This window comes from Ananas comosus, linkage group 8 (assembly GCF_001540865.1).
Source record: "Ananas comosus cultivar F153 linkage group 8, ASM154086v1, whole genome shotgun sequence".
Lineage (NCBI taxonomy): Eukaryota > Viridiplantae > Streptophyta > Magnoliopsida > Poales > Bromeliaceae > Ananas > Ananas comosus.
Window position 1 is genome coordinate 2,302,040 of NC_033628.1, and position 22,723 is coordinate 2,324,762.

Consider the following 22,723-nt stretch of genomic DNA (forward strand, 5'->3'; position numbering starts at 1 on the left):
ATTATTTTTATGATAATATATTTTTTACTTAAATTTTACTATATAATATAAATTAATTAAATGTGAGATTATTTACTTTATTAAGTTTTATCATTTATATATTAAATATTATTGTTCTATTTTATATTAAGTATTATATATATTAAATTATTTTTATATATTATATTTATTTCAAATTTGTATTGAAATTTATATTATTATTAATTAAAATTATAAGCATATTGTCAGTACTGTATTTTACTCATTACACAAGATGAATAAATTATATGAAATAAATTGTTACACAAATAAATTAAATATGTTGATATAAATTAAATTGTAACATAAAATATTTATTATAAATTATTAAAAATAATTTTATATAAAATATACTAATATAAATTAAGAATTTTTATTTTTAAAATATGTTTAAATATTATTCTTGACTTTTAATCCAAATTCTGCTAAGAATATCTTCAAGAATATTTCTAATTACTGACCGTCCCTAGCGCAAGGCTTGGCAAGTGGCAAAGGGCTTGATGGTTGGTACCGGAGATCCTAAGTTCGAATTCTAGTTGATTCACATTTTCAGGCAAATTTATTTCTAAATAAATGAAATAAACGAAGCTGATAGCATACTGCTTATCTCTCTCTCAAAAAAAAAAGAATATCCCTAATTTATTTCGAGATATTTTCTGTTATCAAGAACAACAAAAGTTATCCTCGAGAATTCAGTTCCCAAACCAAATGCAGCCCAAATGAATAGAAATTTTATATGTTTTCGTCTAAGGAACTTACTTTTGAGTGTATAATGTCTAGTTTGGTAAATTAGTAACTATGAGCATTATTTTTTTTATTATATAAAGATACTTGTAATTTATTTTCTCTTATATTATAAAAATTATGTTTATCCTATCCCGTCGCAATTACAGCCATAATAAAATATTAAAGAAGGAAATAGTCTAACCATTTTTAGATATTTGTAAACTTTTTATAATATAAAATAATATTTTTATTCATCATATTATCCAAGTAAATCCTAAGTATGAGGCAAAAATTATATGGATATCATTCCCAAACTAAAAGTTTGGGGGCGGTGCGGATGGGCTCTGCGTGGCCCGCACGCACCCATCCTCGCCCTCCCTTCCTCTCCGTCAGCTTCTTTCTCTCTCTCTCTAAAAATTGAGACCCATATTTTTTTTTTCTTTTTTTCTCGTAGCGCCACGCGGTGTCCATCGACATCGTCTCCAAACTTTTAGTTTGAAAAAGATATTCATACAATTTTTTCCCCTAAGTATGTAGCACCACATCCACCACTTTAGAATCTTCTCAGATATATCTATATTTTTTCTCTTGGTGTACTTTTTTAATATATATGATCGAAACAGGGAGAGGGGCACGCACGGGCACCGCATGAGAGCATGTGGAGTAGCGTTTAAATTTTATATATGTGGCCTTATAATAATTTAAATATTTTATAAAATTTATTATTATAAAAATTAGAAACATAATTTTGAAACCCATAATTATTGCAATAATAACAGAGTTTGCTTGTAGAGTTTTTTTTTTTTCTTTTTTTGCTTTTTGATAATTTGACAAATAAAAATAAAAATTCTAATTTATTATATTATTATTCTAATTAAGGGATAATTTTATAAATGCCCTTCTAGGGACTATGAATTTCATCAATACCATTCTAAAAGTGATAAAATCGTGAATGCCCTTCGATATATCAAAAAGTATCATAAATATCCTTCATTAGTTAAGTTTCGTTACCATTTTGTGAAATGGAGTTATATTTTTAAAATGCCATTTTTACCCTTCATCTCTTATCAACAGTAGAAATACTAATAGATATTTCAAGATAATTTTTGTAAATCTAAATTTGAATTATTAAATTAAATTATTAAAAATTATTAAAAAATATATAAAAATTGTATTTTATATATAGTGTGTTTTTATATGATTTTGGTTTTGTTTTCTGGCTTTGGATTTCGGTTCAGATTTGGTTTGGATATAGACAAAAATCATAGCTGAGTTTGAATATAATGAGATTTCTATTCGGTATCGATTAAGTTCACCTCATTCAAAATTGAGTTCAGATAGAATTGCATATCTATATCAATGCACATTCCTAATCATTCCTAATCAGTAATAGTAATTTTGAAATAAATGATAGATTTAATTTTTTTTTCTATTTAATCAAAAATATATCAAATAACTATATGGATGCATTTTTTTTTGTCGATTGAAAAAAAGAGAGTTTTGTTCGTAGGCTAAAATATATTATATTTTAGTTTTTTAATGTATTTAATGCAGATAAAATTATTGAGAATAATTTTGGTTAAAAAATTTTTTAAGCTTACAAGATTAAATGAAGATAGGAAAAATCCTCAACTTTTATTTTTATTTAAATTTTTATACATAGTTATTTATTTGCTAAAATTTAAATAGAGCTACTAGATTTGGTATAATCATCAAAAAAAAAAAAACTTGATAAAATTTTCATTTTTCATACACTAAAATTAGTTAATTTTTTAGAAAACTAAAAGTTAATGAGTTGTCAACTAAAAGAATAAAAATTGAGAGAGTAGTTTCAAAACGTCATATAGTTGAGGGGTCTCCATACATTTTTTACTTAAGAGATAGTTAAGGGCAAATAGGTCATTTTAAAAATTAATCCATCTTTAACCCTTTAATAACTATAGTAAAGCTAACACAACTAACAGTAGGGGCATGGGTGATAATTTTTTGTGTTTGCAAGAATAGATATGATATTTTAAATTTTATAGAGGCATGTATGATATTTTAGACTTTGGGAGGGGTATTTATGAAATTGCCCCTCTAATTAAAAGCGGGGGAAAAAGTTTTGATAATAACATTTTCAATCCAATCTCCACCGTTGAATTCAACATCACGGACAAGAAAAGCCCGTGGGGGCCGAACATCTGTACTTGGAATCACGTGAAACACTCCATGTAACAATAACATGTGCATACAAACTCCCTCTATTATTCCGATATTGCAACTTGGTCCATATACTTTTTGGCCAATTTTTAAACGGTTTTTTTTTTAAAAAAAAAATCTACCAATTTTTTTTTGTAAATGATGTTCTCTAAATTTATTAAAATTAAATCAAAATGCAGCTCATGTAAAAGCTGAGATGCCAAAATGTGTCAAAGCAAACTTTGCAGGGACTGAGTTGTAATTTTAGGATAGTACAGGTACTATCCATACATTTTTACTCAAGTGCTGTATAAAAGGGCTTGTTGGTGCCTGTTGCTGAAACCCACAAGTTGTTTAAAAAAAAAAAAAAAAAAAAAAACTTGGTTTTGATCTTACGCAAAAGAAATTAAAGGCTCTCTTCACTCCAGGTACCTCATCATCTTCTTCTACTAGATTACTTTTTCTTTTCTATTTGATTATTTTACTTTTTAAGAATCAGGAGTTTAATTCTACGCATCTTATTTCGTGTTTTTCTACGGAATTCAGAAATATGCAAACAACTTCAATTCTAAGCTCGTTAGAGAACTTTTGAGTCATCGAGAACTGAAATAGGTTTTGTTTAAGCGATTATATTTTTACTCGACAGACCTAAATTTAAAATATATTTAGATGTGCTATTGCTTTATATGAAATTATATGTATGTAATTGTTTATCATCTTAGATTCAAAGGTAAATTATGCATAAAGGCCCCCAGTTTATCGCGGAGGATCCACTTATTCACTTTAAGGCTTAAAAACTTTTTTAACGTTGCGTAAAATTTTTAGTAATCTATGTATTTTTGTTTGACAGAGCCATCGTATAACATAAAATGTTGTTGCGTAATATAATATTAAATTAAATATTCTAAAGTGTTCTTTGTTTTAGACTTAATTGCAAAATTTACAAACATTAGAATCCTCGAACATATATTTGAATTATCTAAAAATACATGCTCTGTTTTTCCTATCCCAAAAACAATAATAACTTCTAATTCAACAACAAAATATATATATATATATATATAAAAGGGGTGAAGAAAAAAAAGGAGCTAATACAACCAATCATTAATTTGGAGACCCTCACTGCAATTACGCGTTTTAAAAAAAAATAATCTGAGAAAAGATCCAACAGTGAAAAAAAGCATGTCTAAATTATTTGCTAAGTTAAATTTTTGGTGTCGCGTGATATTATAAATCTCCAAGTTTAAATTGTTATAATTTTTGGGTTTAATTTATTAAATTACACTAAAATCAAGTCCAGTATCGTAATTTAGTTGACCGTACAGTTACACGTCACTGGTGTGGTGGTGACGTGACAGTAATTAAAATACCACTTGACATCGATTTATCATCCAGTAAATAAAATTATATTATTTAGTTGATTATAATAATTTAAAAAGTATATTAAAGTTTAAAAAATGCGCGTCACTGGCCTTACAATTTGGGGGCCAAGAGAATAATTCAACTTATTCTAATTCAGGAAGAGTGAGATTAAATAAACTCTTATTTTAGGATCAAATCCCATATAAGGATCAAATTTGGGAAAATAAAACGAAAAATTAGTGGGAACAGCTCTCAACGTACGCAACACCGTCATTTTAGTTGTTTATTATTGATTAAAATTGGTCAAATTTTTTGTCCTATATAAGTCATGATAATAGATCCAAGAAACTAATCAGTTGAGTCCAGTAAGTCGAGTGAGACTGTAGTTCATAATAAACTTAACGATAAGAAAGCGGTCTAATGTTCAGATAGATTAAGTCTAATCGAAATTCATGATTTTTATAGTTGAGATGTTAAATGCAGTGGATATGATTTTTTTTTTTTCCTTCTCAGTACATACTTTAAATAGTTGTTTTGGATTTTGTTAAATTTAGATTTGAATCGTGTTGACCAATGAACAAAGATCCGTGCCAGGAAAGTCAAAGCGATTCGGAGCCTAATGAACTAGATCCGTACGATCCGGGTCAAACAGTTCCGATATTTTTCACCCGTTTTTGGAATTTGGTAAGGGTACCATAGAATATACCCGAGAAACGTGCCCCGATAAGTGAGTTATTCGCCCGCCAATCATTGGAGACAAAAATTTGGTGGACATAATCTCCAAATTTAATATTTTAGAGATTGTTCGGATCAGCGTCATATGGTAATTCATATCCATCTCAATCGTTTAAAAAAATTTATTTTTACTAGATAAAATATTTTAAAATGTTATTTTTATAGGGCGGTTGAGATGAGTTCAAAAGTAACATTTTATCTAACAAAAATAATTTTATTAATTTATAGAAAAAAAATATTTTTTTACACATGTTACGGAACATTCTAAATTTATTTATCTATTAATTTCTGATCTATCTCACTTTTTTGAATCCTATTACTAATTTTTAAGTTGACAAAAGAAAATTTAAAAACTATATCTTAAAAGCATGAGAAATTCAAAAATAAAACGGTTTTGCAAATTTAAAGTATTAGATTTTAATTAAAAAAAACAGTTATCACTGAAAAAAATTATCCCCTGTTCATTAAATTTATTATTGGTAATTTTACTAATTTTAATATATTTAATTATTAATTAATAATAACTAATAATATAGCTATTATATTTTATAAAATTTCAAATTAATTAAAATTTAAAATTTTAAATGAGAAGATAGAAAGAAACACTAGGAGAAAGCTGAGGGGGCTCCGTGCATTTTTACTCCTATTTCGTTACACATTCCTACTCGTTTTCATGCGCGAGAAAGAACGTGCGATCATAATATAAACTCTCTCATATATATATATATATATATATATAGACTCTCTCTCTGTCTATAATCTATATATAAGCATATGTACGCTGAATCCGTTTTTTTTATTCAGGGGTAGGGCGAGAGAGAAGATGATGTTGAGGAGCTCCTCCACGCCGATTCTCGGCTCCCTCCTCTTCTCCGAATCCCCCACCCACAATCCCCACCACCACCACCACTCCTCCTCCTCGTTCCACCCCATCTCCTCCCACCTCTCCGACCCCTCGGATCGCTCCGCCGCCGCCTCCGGCGGGGTCCGCCGCAGCCGCTCCGACGGGAACCTCCACTCCCTCCTCCGTGACAACTCCGACGACCACCACCACCACCGCCGCGCCCTCAGGTGCTCCTCCTCCCGCCGATCCAACCCCGTCCTCGAGCCGATCCCCTCCTTCTCGGTGGAGGAAGCGGAGGACGAGGAGGAAGAGGAAGAGCCGCGGCGAGAGGAGCGGGAGAAGGGCGCGGGGGTTCGGAGGACGGCGTCGTTGGGTGGAGACTTCGCCTTCGCCTTCGCCTTCGCGATCGAGGATCGGAGCCTAGGGTTCGACGAGGATCGTCGGGAGACCGGATCGTCGTCTCCATCGGCGGCGGCGGAGAGGGGCGGAGCCCGGGCCGCGATGCCTCTGTTTCTGGCGCGGGGGCTCGGGATCGATCGGATCGGGTCCGGGTTGTTGAACCCGGGCGGCAACGATTGCGGCGGCAGCGACGGGTTCATTGGCGGCTGTGGAGGCGGCGGCGGCGGCGACGGTGGAAGTTGTGGGGTGGTGACCGGCGGCGGCGGCGGCGAGCAATCGGATATGGAGACGCACCACAAGAGGATGGTGGATGAGGATCCGAGCAATGCCCTGTTTCTGAGCAACTACGCCAAGTTTCTCTACCAGGTGAGGAGATCATTTACTTCTATGTTTGAAGTTCTCATTGTTGTATTTGTGAAGTTATATATACTCTTGGTAGAATACGTAGTTAATGTGAATTATTAGATATTGGTAGTAGAATCTAAAGTTGATCTGTTACTAGAATGACCTCCCATCGCAATATTTATGCATACATAGACTACAAGAAAATTTAAATTTTGCATGCTTTTATGCATAACTATGCATAGTTCCTGTATCAGGTGAGGAGATCCTGCCCTTTCTATTTTATATTATTAGAATCATTATTATCCTCTGATTGATGTTTAGATTCCATCTTTTTTAGGTGTCGTATGATTGTATTCTTGAAGTAATTAAATACTTTTGGTAGAATTTATAGCTAATGTAGCGTAATTAAACATTGGTGGTAGAATCGATGCTTGTTCTGTTTCTCTGTATATGTCTTTTCCTAGGATGAAGTACCTTTCAGGTTTGCCGCATTTTTGGTCAGGTTGTGGGCTCTAAGGCTTCAGTTTGAAAGAAAGATAAAATCCATGCGAATTTAATGCTGAAACTGATTAACGGTGTATCCTACGGGGAATGAAAATATATGGCGATTTTTCAATGCTTGCTCTCTATTAGGTTAAGTTGAGGCACAAAATATCTTAATAAATCTCGATGTGATGAAAGATGGATGCAGACCTTTAGTTTCTCAGTTACAATATCATTCCATACCTTTTCCATCAAAATCATCAATCAGTATGGGTGATTTTGGATCTAAAACTCGATTTACTTTTTCCTCTTCGACATAAATATCTTAGTTATCATGTCTTTTCGTCTAATCCCGTATCACAGTTGCTGACGACTCTAAAGGATTTGTTGACTACTATATTCAACTTCGAAAATCGGTTGTCTCGTCTAATGTTCTTATTATTTTACTAGGTGAAGTGTGATAATAAAAGGGCGGAGGAGTACTATTCTCGTGCTATACTGGCCGACCCAAGCGACGGGGATATCTTGTCTCAGTATGCTAAATTAGTCTGGGAGATTCACCGTGATGAGGAGCGCGCTTGTACCTATTTCGAACGGGCAGTTCAAGCTTCCCCTCAGAATTGGTAAACATCTAAGTTCTTGTTGCAAATTTATTTTCCATATGTTTTTAGATAAATATGTTGGAAAGATAATATGAATGGGCAGCACCTGAACTTTTGGTGAATTACAATATCTTGCAATGTCGTCCCTAGGCGCATTTTCCGTCTGAAATTTCCAGTGCCTGCTAGGAGTTGACCATATAAATTAATGATCAATGAATATATTTGACAGCAAATGAACATATAACGACGTTGTAAGAGATTAGGCAAGTTATGAACTGAGCCATTCAAATAAAGGATCAGGGAGCAGATTTCTTTGCATTTTTATATAATTTTACATCATATAAATATCACAAGTCTGAAGTATTTTAATCTTCTTTATCTTGCTACTACTTGTAGCCATGTTCTTGCGGCGTATGCTGCTTTTCTCTGGGAGACGGACAATAGCGATGGAACAGAAGACGGAGGCGGCAACCAAGCACAAGATTTTGCTGGATTATCATTTCATCACGGAGCATTGGCCTCCGCAGCTACTTAACCTCTACAAAGAGCATTGGTGTTCAGTTGGAGCTAACACCATTCTATTAGGAAACTAACATGCTATATCATCTTTATGCTCGGAGGAATTTATTTAGAACTTATGTTAGCTTTCGGTATAACAGTTTCTAGTGAACTATGGTATTCTATCGGAATAAGTAACACTTTGTTTAGAAAGTGTTAAATTATTTTGTTAAGTTCGTAACAACTTTGTTCTCTGGGCTGCGAAGAAAAAAAAAAAAATGCAAGGGGAAGGATGGTTTTATTTGTGAACTTGTAAATCCTCAATAAAGAAATAAAAGGATCTTGTAGAGGTTTAGAGGATCGTTGTCGCGGGGGTAAGCTTTGTGTGTGATGACACATTTGATAGAGTTTGCTCTTTGTAATATCATCAACATGATATGTATAGTTTTGTTTTTGCATGTAATGGGGAGTCTTAATAATATTTACGATCTGTCATCTGGTAATCTTCAGTAATTCTTCTGATTGCTTATGATCTTGATGTTCGACTGTTGTGAATTTATACTTTCCGTCTCTGTCTGCCGCTTTTATCTGGGTCGATCTGATATATAATCAATTTTAGTCTCCGGTCGAGCTCATGAATTCATTTGTTGGTAAACTTCCCCTGAAGATGGGTGATAAACTAGCATCTGTTTCAATTTTTGTTGTTGGTGACCTAGCTATGTAGTATATTCTGTGTTTAGTCGAGGTGCGGCACTATTAATAGCAATTAAGCCTTTTGTGCTGTAGATTTGTTCTTGATGATAGGGCATCTAATTTGATGATTGACTATGCTGAATATAATTTAGGATATTTAAATATTGTATGAACCAAAATTAGTGAGTGATCAACTTGTGAAAAAAAAAAGAACGGATTGAACAACTTTGTAAAAATAAGAGAGAAATTTTCAAACTAAAGATTTATGCTCGGGTATCTAATTTACATGGAAAATTAATAATGTCCCATGTGTCTGCTCCAAGTAGGATACAAATGGATCCGAGTTGGAGTTTTTTGGACGATCCGTCCCGAATGGGGCGCCGAATGGGGCGGTAAGTGGGAGTAAAAAATATAGAAAAATATAACTCATCCTGATCTGCCGAGGTAATGGAGTGGGAGGAGTTAGATCCCTTTCTTCCTTTGATCTATCTGGATCCATCAAAAATTCACTCCGGCTCCAATTCACTTCAAATAGAATGATATATAGGGGCAAAGAATAGAATTAAAATTAACCCGTCTCAAATCTGTCCAGATCCGATAAGAAATGGAGCAAAAAGTGGGGGACTCCCTCCCGATCCGTCCTGTTTGCATCCCTAGCTCAAAGGGACTGCACGTGGTAATGAAGACAGCCAAGTAGGGGTGTAAAACAGGTCGGGTAACCAGTAGGGTAGTCTCATAGAAGAATGCGAGCTATGCTATGAAGACATATATTATTTTCCTTATATTTTATAGTAATTTTTGAAATTATAATTATAATTATTTAAAATTTACAAATTTATTATAAAAAATATTTAAAAAATTATGTTTGTTAAATAAATAACTTATATATTTTATAAAATTACTATTTAAAATTTTATAAAAATTAAAAATTAAATAAATATAAAATTGAAGTTGCAGCTACCTACCACGGCCTAGTGGCCCATACCAGTTCGGGTTAGGAGCCCAAATTCCAAAAAAATGGGTTTCGATATGGTATGAATGGACGGCCAAATTGGCGTGGGTTGGTTTGGAGCAGTTTCCTCCAAGACGGTGAAGAAAAAGCCAACTCGTGTTGGAATTGAAATGAGATCAACATCAATTGCTCGTTTAATAAATGAGCCAAACATTAGCTGGGATCAGCTTGCTCGTAGTTGGCTCTATCCACATGGCATGAATCTATCGACGTTCCGTGTTGGACCCGCTCCAGGCCCAATTCGACGTGAACTGGTTTGGAGCAGTTTCTTCATTCTAAGATGTCAAATAGAAAGTCAAACTCTTGTTCGGATCGAAATGATATTGAGATCAATCGCTCCCTTAATAAACAAGTCAAAATCAGCTTACTTGTGTTCGGCTCGATGGACTATATATATATATATATATATAGTCCGGCTACTATCGTATTAATAGGATTGGAGCCATGGTCCTATCAAGTTGTTTTGATTGATCGGAACTTCAAATTGATAATCGGCACCATTGAAATTGATCTACACAATTAGAAATGTTTAGAAACCAAATTTTGTAATATTTAAAAATCATTATCAAGTTCATCTTAAGAGTTAAAAAATGAACGGTCATAAATGAATAACCTTCTTAAAATAGAGGTTAGACTTTCTCAATTCATAGTCAGAATTATCAAACATTATCTAAATAGTATAAAGAATTTTCTATAAAAAATTCAAGCAATTTGGATTGCTCTACACCGTTAAACAAGCAAACGGCTCATATAGGCCGTCAAAAATTGTCGATTTTACGACACTTGATCACCATGTAAATAATTTAAAATTTATGAAATTTAGTTTCTAGATATTTCAAATACTCTAGATCAACTTCAATGGCTCCGATCATCGATTCGGAATCTCGATCATCAAGAACAATTTGATAGGACAAGTGCTCCTATACTATTAATAGGATAGTAGCTCTAGCTATATATATATATATATATATATATATATATATATATATATAATTGAGCTTATATGTTTTTAAAAACATTAAGTCATCGGTACTTATGGGTTTTCAGTCTTTGGATGAAGATTTATAGGGTTACGATAATAGTGATCTTCTAAAAGTGAATGGTTGGTGGCATAGTGGGATAAGGATGAAATTTGTCAAACAGATAGATCTAATGATAGAAATCTTGCGGGAACTAAGTGCTGGGTGTTTTTAAAGCACCATAGATGGATTCGTATACATATATGAATATAAATTTTTATTGTTTGGATTTTAAACTAACCCAAATATAAAAAGATCTATATTTTGTAAATTTCAATTATTATATTAAGATTTTATTTTTTTTAAAATTTCATCCAATAATAGATTTGATAATCTAATTTACTGTTTGTGAGTCGGCTCGTTAATAAATAAGCTGAATAGGAATTAAATTTTTTAGCTTGATATTTTAATGGGTGTAGAAAGAATATTTTAAGGATTTACTTTTCGACCTTCCTTGAGTAGCTTTGGGGTGTGTATGTTGTTGTGAGGGTTCGGAGGTAGGGGTGGCAATTTAGCTCGCTGTTCGCGAGCCAACTTGTGTTTGATTTGAAATGAGTTCGAGATCGAATTACTCATTTAGTAAACGAGCTGAACACGAGCTGAATTTTTCAACTCGTTTAATAAACGAGCCGAACATGATAGGGTCAGCTCGCTCGTGTTCGGCTCGATACCAGCTCGAATATATATATATATTTATTTTTATATAATTTATATATATATTTATATATATAAATAAATAATTATATATATAATCTATATATTTTTATTATTTTATTTTAGCAAAAAAATATAAAGTCGAACTTAATTATAAAAAGGCTCATTCATATGTAAAATTTCAACCGTTAGATAAAAGTCTAATAGACAAATTTTTATAAATTTATTTTTTATATATATGTAATTTAATCAATTTAACTTATTGTTCGTTGGCAAGCTCGTGAGCCAGCTCGTATTTGACTTATTTATTAACGAGCCGAATATGAACTAAATTTTTTGATTCAATATTTTAATGAGTCAGCTCGTGTTCCACTCATTTATTAAATAAGCCGAACACAAGCAGGCCCCAACTCGCTTGTGTATGGCTCCTTGACACCATTATTCTAGGCAAACCAAGCAAACCTACTGCCCAAAGTCAAAAACCCAAAAAAATAATAATAATAAAATCTAGGAGAGAGGGCTTGTCTTGTTATACCCTTCGTTCTGTTGCTTGTCTTGTTTTTTAGCGGGCTCTTCCTTTTATTACTGTTTGTTAATTGTCTAAGCGTCCTCTCGAGGCACAGACTGCCTTACTCTATGTAGCTGATTTCATCTACTTAGCTACCGTTTGGTTCGGGATTAAAAAAAAATTAGTTATTTTAAAGATATGATTAAGTTCAGGTTAAGGTGGGGTTAGAGTATTTTTTTGTATTTGGTTGGGGGTTGGAGTTAGTACAGGATTAATAGTTGGAGTAGGTGGGATAAGAAGCATAGTGATTGGTAAAGAAATAAAAAGACGAAAATACCCTCACATTAATCTATTGAAATAAAAGCTTTTATTTTTTTAATTTAAAATTATATGATTGTAAATATTTTTGAGGAGTAAAATTAAATTAATTTTAGCGTAATTTTGTACCAAAAAATATTTTTCACTACCTTTTTGTGACTTTGAAAATACCTAAAATTTAGAAACAACTATTTTAAAATTTTTTTAAGTTCAAATTTCACGAACATTTGCATTTCACGAACTATTTTAATATTTTACTTACAATTACATTTTAACCCTCAAAAAACACTAATTTTCAACCTTTTAAAATTTTAATATTAAAATTTTAAATTCTAAAATTTATAATTTAAAAATTAAAATTAAAAATTTTAAAATATTAATATTAATTTTAAGATTACAAATTAAGCATTTTAAAAATTTCAAATATAAAATGTAAAATTTCAAATTTGAATAATTTAAATTTAAATTTTAAATTTTAAATTTTAAAAATACTAATATTAGTTTTCAGATTGCAAAATATAAATTTTTAAAATTTATAATTTAAAATTATAATTTTACAATTATATGAAAAATTAAATAGGGTAATCCCACCCCTATTCTTGGGGTGGGGTTAGCTAACCCCACTCATTATTTGGGATGTTTGAGAATAAATTAGGAGTTAAGGGGTTCTGATTCTCCTCAATAAATACCAGCTTAATGAATGTAGCAGGTAGCGTGCTACTTTTCTCTCAGAAAAAATAAAATCTAAATAAAATCAAGGGGAGAGGGTAATTTCGTAATTTCAGACATTGCCCACCGGCTTTGGTCGGTCTTTCTATTCTCCTCTCTTATTAACCCGACCTTTCACCTTTTCTTTTCCCTTATTTTTTTTTCCATTGTAGAGCGTTCGAGCCGCGCGAAGCTCGGCTCTCTCCTTCCTCTTCACTCGCACGGGGGAAACCCACTCTCGCTGTCGCTAGGGTTTATCTCTCGATCCCCTGCTTCGGCCTTGCAAGCTAGGGTTTTGGGAAGGCGATCGAGAGCAGGTTCGGATTGACCGATCGAAAGAGCTAGGGTTGTGTGACGGGGGAAAGGAGGAGATGATGGAGGAGGAGAACGCGGGGATGGAGATCGAGGAGGACGAGGAGGAGGAGATCACGCAGGAGGACGCGTGGGCGGTGATCAGCGCCTACTTCGAGGAGAAGGGCTTGGTGCGGCAGCAGCTCGATTCCTTCGACGAGTTCATCCAGAACACCATGCAGGAGATCGTCGACGAGTCCGCCGACATCGAGATCCGTCCCGAGTCCCAGCACAACCCCGGGCGCCAATCCGAGTTCTCGGAGGTGCGATACCCCCACTTCTTGGGTCTCATCCTTTGCCCTTTATTGTCGGATTAGGGTTTTGGTGGGAGTCCGTGAGAAAAGGAAGGATCCGTGCTTCGCAATCGGGAGGATGATGGTGAAAAAACTTGATTTTGATGGCCTCTTGAGCGATTTTGATAGAAGTATTCGGCCGTTCTTCTTCTAATTCTATGACGAAGGAGAATTGAAAGGGGATTACTAATTTTTGAAAACTTAGAATGACAACAAAACCATTAAAGAAGCAATGATGATTCGAAGGGAGCATTGAAACGCTAGATTATCAAGCTTACAAAATCAGCCAACCTCTCCTCTTCTTGAGGAGAAAAGGAGAAGGAAACTCAGAAAACGAGAACAATTTGAACTGGAAAATTTGGTCATCGTTGTAAAAAGAATGATTTAGTTTCCCTAAAGAAAGAAGTGGCCTTAAGCTGTTCATAGGTCTCATGAAAACCCCTAATGAAATCCTATGAATTAATGTGGAAAGATGTTTCCTGCCTCACAAAGATATTTATTGTAATTGGGTTATTGAAATTTTATTTATTGATAATAACGCAATTTACATGCATCAAAAAGATATTTTATTTGTCAATGACTCAGTGGGTTCGAAGGTTAGGGTTGAAAAAAAAACTGAAGTACTATTCTGGTAACGAAGAAAAAGTTGGAGTAGAAACAATTGAGCGATCTTTTTATTACCGGAGTGTGTTTTATCGTTCAAAAAAATCGACCTGTTTAATCTTTGAGCAACATGTTGGTATTGGATATTCTGCTGATCATGAACTTTGTGCCAGTTAGCAGTATTATCTTGATGTAATTGATTCTAGTGTAAGAAGGAAAAGTCACCAGTGTTAATAATGCTTTATATAGAGGTGCTTACCTGCTTCTTTCCTTTCCTGCTTTTAGTGCTTGTTGTTAGAGGTTTTTGCTGATAAATTTATGCCCTTATTCTTGTCTTCTTTATTTTTCCTTTTGAATTTATAAGTTTAATATATATCTATATGGTTTGGCAGACACTGCACAAGATTAGCTTTGGCCAGATATATTTAAGTAGGCCTATGATGACTGAGTCTGATGGAGAAACTGCTACCTTGTTTCCAAAAGCTGCAAGGCTTAGAAATCTGACATACTCGGCCCCATTATATGTTGATGTAACTTACAGAGTTGTAAAGAAAGGACATGATTGTGAGGAGGTCACGGAGACTCAGGAATATCCAAAAGTTTTTATTGGAAAGGTAATGTCTGACATCAATTTTCATTTCTGCTGGTTGATGTTTGTAATATGATTCTCACACAGAGCTGTTTTGTTTTTTTTCCCTATCATAGGTTCCTATCATGTTGCGGTCCAGTTATTGCACATTATATCAGCAATCTGAAAAAGATTTAACTGAACTTGGAGAATGTCCTTATGACCAAGGTGGATACTTCATAATTAATGGAAGTGAGAAAGTTCTTATTGCGCAGGAGAAGATGAGTACCAATCATGTCTATGTATTTAAGAAAAGACAGCCTAATAAGTATGCCTATGTGGCTGAAGTCCGGTCTATGGCGGAGAACCAGAATAGACCAGCTAGCAGTATGTTTGTCCGAATGCTTTCTCGCACTAGTGCAAAAGGGGTCAGTACATTTCATTTTTAATCTGATGAGTAGTTTCTTTTTTCCTTTTTTTTCTTTTTTGGTCAATTTGTCTTGGTTTCTGGGTTAATGTTCTAATTTTGGCAATTAGCGTAGTAAAACATTTTAGACGTTATGAGTTTCTCCACTTGTGTACAGGGCTCCTCAGGGCAGTATATTCGAGCTACCCTTCCGTATATTCGAGCAGATATCCCGATAATTATTGTCTTCCGAGCATTAGGTTTTGTTGCTGACAAGGACATACTTGAACATATATGTTATGACTTTTCTGATACACAAATGATGGAATTATTAAGACCATCTCTGGAGGAAGCATTTGTTATTCAAAATCAGCAGGTAATTTTCAAGTACCTTTTCTTCTATATTCTTGATAAGGATCAAATAAAGTTGTGAATTGCTTTATATGCTTTTACAATCAATGTGGCCTCTGGATCTTTCTTTCATGATGAATATGTTTGAAATTGAAAGCTGCATTACTCATATTTTTTATCAGGAATATACAATGCGGTAAAAGAAGTACACAATATGCTCTTTGTTTCCAAATCAATCTGTTTGGGGTGCTTATCTTCTCAAATTGAGAACTGTGAAAACTTGAGCCGTAACTATGTAGTCTGTTAGATTGCTATGAAGAGACATAATTTTGTATGTATTCGCTGTATATCTTGGACATGCAACTATGCTGTGGTTTACCTGCTAGTTATGCAGATATGATATTATGTCCATTTGAAATTTGTTGCCTTTGTCATGATGCCCTTTTGCAATTGTACTTTTTGCTGCCTACTTAGTTTTGTTTGAGTGTTACTTGTTTACTCACATGCCACTTGTCTCACCAGGTGGCATTGGATTACATAGGAAAGCGCGGGGCAACTGTCGGTGTCACGAGGGAGAAGAGAATTAAGTATGTTTTGACAAACTATCCATTAATACCTCGTAGTTGGTTAAGGGTGAGTTTTTACTATGGTTAAGGGTAAGTTTTTTCCTTTTGCAGGTATGCAAAAGAAATCCTTCAAAAGGAAATGTTGCCTCATGTTGGTGTCGGAGAATTCTGCGAAACTAAGAAAGCATACTATTTTGGGTACGTTACTTATCTTTCTTCCTTCCCTTTGTTAGCTGGAAATACAGTTTCTAACTTTCTTTTCCTTTTATGAAGGTACATAATTCATCGTCTCTTGCTGTGTGCCATCGGCCGGAGGCCGGAAGATGACAGGGACCATTATGGCAACAAAAGGCTGGACCTTGCTGGTCCCTTACTTGGAGGCCTGTTCAGAATGGTTTGTTAATGATTACGTTTGTGAAATTGGAGTCTGTAATAAGACTTCAGTGGTAATGTTCTCTTGTTTTTGCAAATGCAGCTTTTCAGAAAATTGACAAGGGACGTGAGATCGTATGTTCAAAAGGTACCCTCGTTTACAAAATGTTGGTATTTTGTAGCTTCTGAATATATATAAGCAACTTGTACTAATCTTGTAATTCTACAGTGTGTAGATAATGGGAAAGAAGTAAATCTTCAATTTGCTATCAAAGCAAAAACTGTCACAAGTGGTCTCAAGTACTCTCTTGCTACTGGAAATTGGGGGCAAGCAAATCAAGCTGGTACAAGAGCAGGGGTTTCCCAGGTCTTACACGTTTTCATATCTAAATGTTTTCCTTTTTTTCTTTCATTTTCACTTGTTTTGAAGTCCCATGTTTTGGTTTTGTTTGTGTCTACTTACAGGTGTTGAATCGCCTGACATACGCATCTACACTATCTCATTTACGGAGGTTGAACTCTCCAATTGGGCGTGAAGGTAAAAAAATGATCTTATTAGTGCTATTAAACTGAAGGCATCCTTTTATTTTCGGGACTTTGAGGAAAATCTCCTGATTATATCTTTAGGGAAGTTGGCAAAACCTCGACAGTTGCATAATTCTCATTGGGGAATGATGTGTCCTGCTGAAACACCAGAAGGACAGGTTTGTAATATGCAGCAGTGAAATTGTTCTGGAATTTGCAGTTGCAAATATATCTGCTAAGTGATAATTCACCTTATAGATAGTAAGGATTGATTGTATAGCCAATCATAAATTTCAGAGCATTGTGCACTTTGGATAATATATGATGCTTCTACTTGTGGTGGTATCAGGCTTGTGGATTGGTGAAAAATCTTGCTTTAATGGTGTATATCACTGTTGGATCGGCTGCAAATCCTATTCTGGAGTTCTTAGAGGAGTGGGGCACTGAAAACTTTGAGGTATGTTTTTCTTATTTCGGGATATTTTGCAAATTATGGGTATCTTTTGTTTGTTTGCGTGCTTACTGTCTGGTTTAACTGGTCTTCCATGCTTGTGTCCTCATATTATTTATCTTCTCATCGACATTTTTATTGGCTGTGCTTTTTGTAGGAAATATCACCTGCTGTTATTCCTCAAGCAGCTAAAATTTTTGTTAATGGCTGTTGGGTTGGTATTCATCGAAACCCTGACCTCTTGGTCAGGACCTTGAGACGTTTGAGAAGACAGGTTTGCATTCCCAACTTTCACGTCCGAAAGGATATCTTGTCCTTTAGTTGCTTATATCACCTGTAATAGTAAAGCATTGTGAGTGACTGTTGTTGGTGTAATACGGAATATTCAAATTTAATGGTGCCTGACTTTTTATTGTTGTAAAACTTAACCTTAGAACTGCTGTCTTATTATAATTTTACTTTATCAGATTGATGTCAACACTGAGGTTGGAGTTGTACGAGATATTCGTCTTAAGGAACTACGCCTTTATACAGACTACGGTCGCTGCAGTCGGCCACTGTTTATTGTTGAAAATCAAAGGCTGCTGATAAAAAAGAAAGATATTCGAGCCTTGCAGCAGAGGGTCTGATGTCCTAAAAGTTCAATAACTTATACAAGATTAGCAGTTGTATACACCCATGGAACTCTAACTGTAGTCATCTACTTATATTTCTCCAGGAATCTCCAGAAGAAGGCTGGCATGATCTAGTTGCAAAAGGATTCATTGAATACATTGATACCGAAGAAGAAGAAACTACTATGATATCCATGACTATTAACGTGAGTTTTTTTGTATTATTATCTTTTCCTGCCCTTCGAAAGAACCTGTCCGAATTAAAAAAATTTAAAAAGCTTATACAGTTGATCATTCTTATATTTGGCACAATGTTTGGTGCAATGGCCTTGTAATTTAAGTCTTGTAAATATTTTAGGATCTTGTGAATGCAAGACAAAATCCTGATGAGGCATACTCTGAAACTTACACCCACTGTGAGATTCATCCATCTTTGATATTGGGCGTCTGTGCATCCATCATTCCTTTTCCAGACCACAACCAGGTGATCACTATCAAATAATATTCATTAGCCTTTTTCTATCCTACTCCTCTTTTCTTGTTTTTATTTTTTATTTTTTATTTTTTTGTTCAGTCCCCTCGTAATACATACCAATCAGCAATGGGCAAGCAAGCCATGGGGATATATGTTACCAACTACCAGCTACGAATGGTGAGTCCAAGCTATTTTAGTGACATTTTAGTTACACTTTGTTTATTCTGTCAGTTGTAATATGTATTACTCGGTTGCTTGATGCAGGATACATTGGCGTATGTTCTATATTATCCACAGAAGCCTCTTGTTACTACTCGTGCAATGGAGCATTTGCACTTTAGGCAGTTGCCGGCTGGCATTGTGAGTGATTGATTATTCTTTGCTATCCGTTATTTCCTTATATTTGTGATCAATTCTAAAATATATTCATCTACCTATAATTATTTCACTGCGTGCACATCTGCTGACAACCTTGCTTTGAAAACCTATGAAGAATGCGATTGTTGCTATTGCGTGTTACTCTGGATATAACCAAGAAGACTCTGTTATCATGAACCAATCTTCAATTGATCGTGGGTTCTTCAGATCATTATTTTTCCGTTCTTACAGGTATGGTGCCAAAAATTCTGATAATTCTTCATTCTGTTTTCTGTTTGTTTCTGAATGACAAGAGTGCTTACCCGTGACGTCTGTGACCACCTTGTCCAGAGACGAAGAAAAGAAGATGGGTACTCTGGTTAAAGAAGATTTTGGGCGCCCAAATAGGGAGAACACTATGGTGAGCTTGTTCAAAATGGAACAGTTTGGTTCTTCATTTTTCATTCAACTGTACATTAAACTTGTCATTTGACCAGGGAATGCGTCATGGATCTTATGACAAATTAGATGATGATGGTCTTGCGCCTCCGGTAAGATTTTGTAGTTTGCTGAATCTATCATCCTATTAGGCAACATAAAACCATTTGGTTTTCTAAATGAAAATTCATGGAATCAGGGTACAAGGGTATCTGGTGAAGATGTGATTATTGGAAAGACATCTCCAATCTCACAAGACGATTCTCAAGGACAAGCTTCGAGATACACTAGGCGTGATCATAGTACATGTTTACGTCACAGTGAAAGCGGGATGGTTGATCAGGTTTGCCTTGTGTTTGCATTGGTTTCTTATGTCATTCACTCTTTTATATAGCAGCAGTCCAGTTATATATGAATCTTGAACGCTTCATACAGGTTCTTCTAACTACTAATGCTGATGGCTTGAGATTTGTGAAAGTGAGAATGAGATCAGTTCGGATACCCCAAATTGGAGATAAATTCAGTAGTAGGCATGGACAAAAGGGAACTGTCGGAATGACTTATACACAAGAGGACATGCCATGGACCATTGAAGGCATAACACCTGATATCATTGTGAATCCACATGCCATTCCTTCTCGTATGACCATCGGTCAGCTTATTGAATGCATTATGGGGAAGGTTGCTGCCCATATGGGGAAGGAAGGAGATGCTACTCCTTTTACTGATGTCACGGTAAATACATTTCAGATGTTTTGTGCATTATTCAGTTATGCGCAAGGCTGCTAAATCCTCTGAACTGAAATTATGTTAGCTAAGAAAATGTTATTTAGTGGTCTGGTGTCTCTGATATGTCCGTTCAAGAGCAATGATTTTCGGCAATAACTTAAAAACAAAGTAACTTGACAAATGTAAAGCAATATTTGTTGTCACCCTTGGAATTTGGAACATAAATGTGTATTGCAATCTTTTTAGGTGGACAACATTAGCAAAGCTCTTCACAAGTGTGGATACCAAATGCGAGGGTTCGAGACCATGTACAATGGTCACACTGGTAGGAAATTGACTGCCATGATTTTCCTTGGCCCCACGTACTACCAGAGGCTGAAGCACATGGTGGATGATAAGATCCACTCGCGAGGGCGCGGGCCTGTGCAGATCCTCACCAGGCAGCCCGCAGAGGGGCGGTCCCGAGATGGCGGTTTGCGTTTTGGCGAGATGGAGAGAGATTGCATGATTGCACATGGGGCTGCGTTCTTCTTGAAAGAAAGGTTGTTCGACCAGAGTGATGCTTATAGAGTCCATGTATGTGAAAAATGTGGACTCATTGCCATTGCTAACCTTAAGAAGAATTCCTTCGAGTGCAGAGGTTGCAAGAATAAAACTGACATTGTTCAGGTGAGGACTTAGTCCCTGGCATGCCTTACTATCTTTATTTGATAGTCACCTGCTAAAACTATAGGCCATTTTCAGAAGCCATCTGAACTTGATGTTTTTTTTTTTTGTTTTTTTAGTTGACATAAGCTCGATTTCTGCTCGTTTGATTTGAGTTATTGCTGGAAATTTAAAATGGAATTTTTGTTTGAAATTAATGACTTTTTCTGCTGTCAGCTGTTAGTTGCTAGTGGAACCCGTAACTCCTTCAGCTGAAATACGGGCCCAAAGAATGCCATAGTCCCCAATTCTATTGAATGATTAAAAACTCTTATCACTATGATAGAAAATTGAGGGGGCTTCAGCCAAAAAGTTTCTGAAAATTTGCTATGCTATACCAGTTTCTGCATTTTGTTTCCAGATCTTTTCTACTGTTTCAGTCTACATAGTTTTTTCTTTGTCATGATGATTGTGTTCCATAACTAGTCAAAAAAAATATTGATACACTGAGTCCTTGTTGAGTGCTTCGAATAGCATATGAATAGTGCATGTTATAGATTTTTTAGTCCTTGGATCATTACTAGTACCACCACCTTATAGTAAACCCTCCAATAGTAAACCCTGGGCATCTGAGTGTGAAAAAGTTGGTAGCATGTACTATTTACATGTTATTGGAAGCATTCTCGCTGGATGGTGGAGACACCAATGCTTTTCAGTTGGGAATTCCGACATGCAAATTCTTAACTATTCGGATGTTTAACAAAAATGGCTGTTCTCTGATTTGCAGGTGCACATACCTTACGCATGTAAGCTGCTTTTCCAAGAGCTAATGGCCATGGCTATTGCTCCCAGAATGCTCACAAAGGAAGAGAAGCCATCCAAAGATCAAAAGAAGAAATGAGCATAAAATTAGCCATCCAAAGATCAAAAGAGGAAATGAGCTTAAAAATACTGTAGTATCTGACCTCTCCTATAGAACAAAAAGCATGGGAAGTACCAGCTTAAACTGGATAAGGGGAGGCCCAATTCCGAGAACGGTATATGCATTACTTCTCAACACTAATCCCCAGTGCACTCAAAAGGGCATGAATCTGAAAGTCACCGCCGCAAATAGAATACTTCAATTGGCTGTGTAGTTTAGATGGTGGCACAAATGTTGCATCTTCGTCTTTATGGCAAGGACATAACATTTTGACTTAGGGACTTAACTATTTTTGGTGTTTATATGAGGGTTCATAATCTTTTCACGCATATCTTTGTGTTCATTTCTAGTGGAGAATCCTCTTTTACTGTATGCTATAGAGAGCCTACGGAAGATGTAGCTGCTTAGTAAAATCTATGCTTGCTTCATTGGGTGTTATTCCTCTTGTAGAGCCAAACTGTTGATTTTAGGTGCTTTTTGAACTTCACAGGTTCGATGTAGTAGATTTGTTGAAAAACACATGTATCATTTCCTATTTATTTGATTACTCGTGTTGTGCGCGTAACTTGTTTATGTAATGAGAATAATGAGACTGAGCCCCTCTGTGTAGTGTGTATCTTGTTAGTGATGGGATAAATGTTGACTAAACATTCGGAAGATTAAATATGATGTTGCGTTTCAACTCTCTCTCTCTTTCAAAACAAAGGGTATCCAATGCTTAAGATTAAGTGCAATGAATATTTGCAATTTAACACCAGGATGAAGATTATCTTTGCTTGATATTTGATGAATTGATATTTGATGAATTGCTTAAAGGGCAGGTTCTCCCTTGCTTCTTGTTTCTGAAGTGACACTTCATTAAGGGATGTTTTTTGGAAATATGCTCTACTCTTTTTCTGAAATCGTCGCAATAGCTGCCCACTGCAGTTGAACTAGAAACTTTAAATTAGAG

The 22,723-nt window shown here is 34.9% G+C and overlaps 2 protein-coding genes across 4 annotated transcripts; both read left to right on the forward strand.

Annotated features, from left to right (window-relative positions):
• LOC109714210 lies at nt 3,248-8,706 on the forward strand. Of its 3 annotated transcripts, XM_020238718.1 has the most exons (5): nt 3,265-3,353; nt 4,842-4,971; nt 5,827-6,631; nt 7,544-7,716; nt 8,092-8,706. In XM_020238718.1, exons 3-5 carry the CDS (start codon nt 5,846-5,848, stop codon nt 8,228-8,230), a joined length of 1,098 nt encoding a protein of 365 aa, XP_020094307.1. In that variant the 5' UTR covers nt 3,265-3,353; nt 4,842-4,971; nt 5,827-5,845; the 3' UTR covers nt 8,231-8,706. The 3 variants fall into 3 exon arrangements, with proteins under 3 accessions (XP_020094306.1, XP_020094307.1, XP_020094308.1); XM_020238717.1 differs by lacking the exon at nt 4,842-4,971 and having other exon boundaries at nt 3,248-3,353; XM_020238719.1 differs by lacking the exons at nt 3,265-3,353; nt 4,842-4,971 and adding an exon at nt 4,980-5,110.
• Nucleotides 13,250-22,453, forward strand: LOC109714209 (DNA-directed RNA polymerase II subunit RPB2). Its single transcript, XM_020238716.1, has 25 exons — nt 13,250-13,719; nt 14,745-14,966; nt 15,058-15,348; nt 15,505-15,702; nt 16,200-16,264; nt 16,355-16,441; nt 16,517-16,637; nt 16,719-16,763; nt 16,845-16,982; nt 17,081-17,153; nt 17,243-17,319; nt 17,490-17,597; nt 17,749-17,865; nt 18,059-18,214; nt 18,310-18,411; nt 18,564-18,689; nt 18,780-18,857; nt 18,945-19,040; nt 19,174-19,289; nt 19,389-19,458; nt 19,535-19,588; nt 19,675-19,818; nt 19,911-20,210; nt 20,451-20,873; nt 21,637-22,453. The coding sequence occupies exons 1-25, from the start codon at nt 13,477-13,479 to the stop codon at nt 21,748-21,750; spliced, it is 3,564 nt and encodes a 1,187-aa protein (XP_020094305.1). The 5' UTR covers nt 13,250-13,476; the 3' UTR covers nt 21,751-22,453.

Bases quoted from the DNA above. Each gene is read 5' to 3' on its own strand.
- LOC109714210 (XM_020238717.1), top strand. From the start codon at position 5,846: ATGATGTTGAGGAGCTCCTCCACGCCGATTCTCGGCTCCCTCCTCTTC. The intron at 6,632-7,543 runs GTGAGGAGATCA...TTATTTTACTAG, and splicing joins ACGCCAAGTTTCTCTACCAG to GTGAAGTGTGATAATAAAAG. The intron at 7,717-8,091 runs GTAAACATCTAA...TACTACTTGTAG, and splicing joins CAAGCTTCCCCTCAGAATTG to CCATGTTCTTGCGGCGTATG.
- LOC109714209 (XM_020238716.1), top strand. From the start codon at position 13,477: ATGATGGAGGAGGAGAACGCGGGGATGGAGATCGAGGAGGACGAGGAG. The intron at 16,764-16,844 runs GTACCCTCGTTT...GTAATTCTACAG, and splicing joins TGAGATCGTATGTTCAAAAG to TGTGTAGATAATGGGAAAGA. The intron at 17,598-17,748 runs GTATGTTTTTCT...TGCTTTTTGTAG, and splicing joins GGGGCACTGAAAACTTTGAG to GAAATATCACCTGCTGTTAT.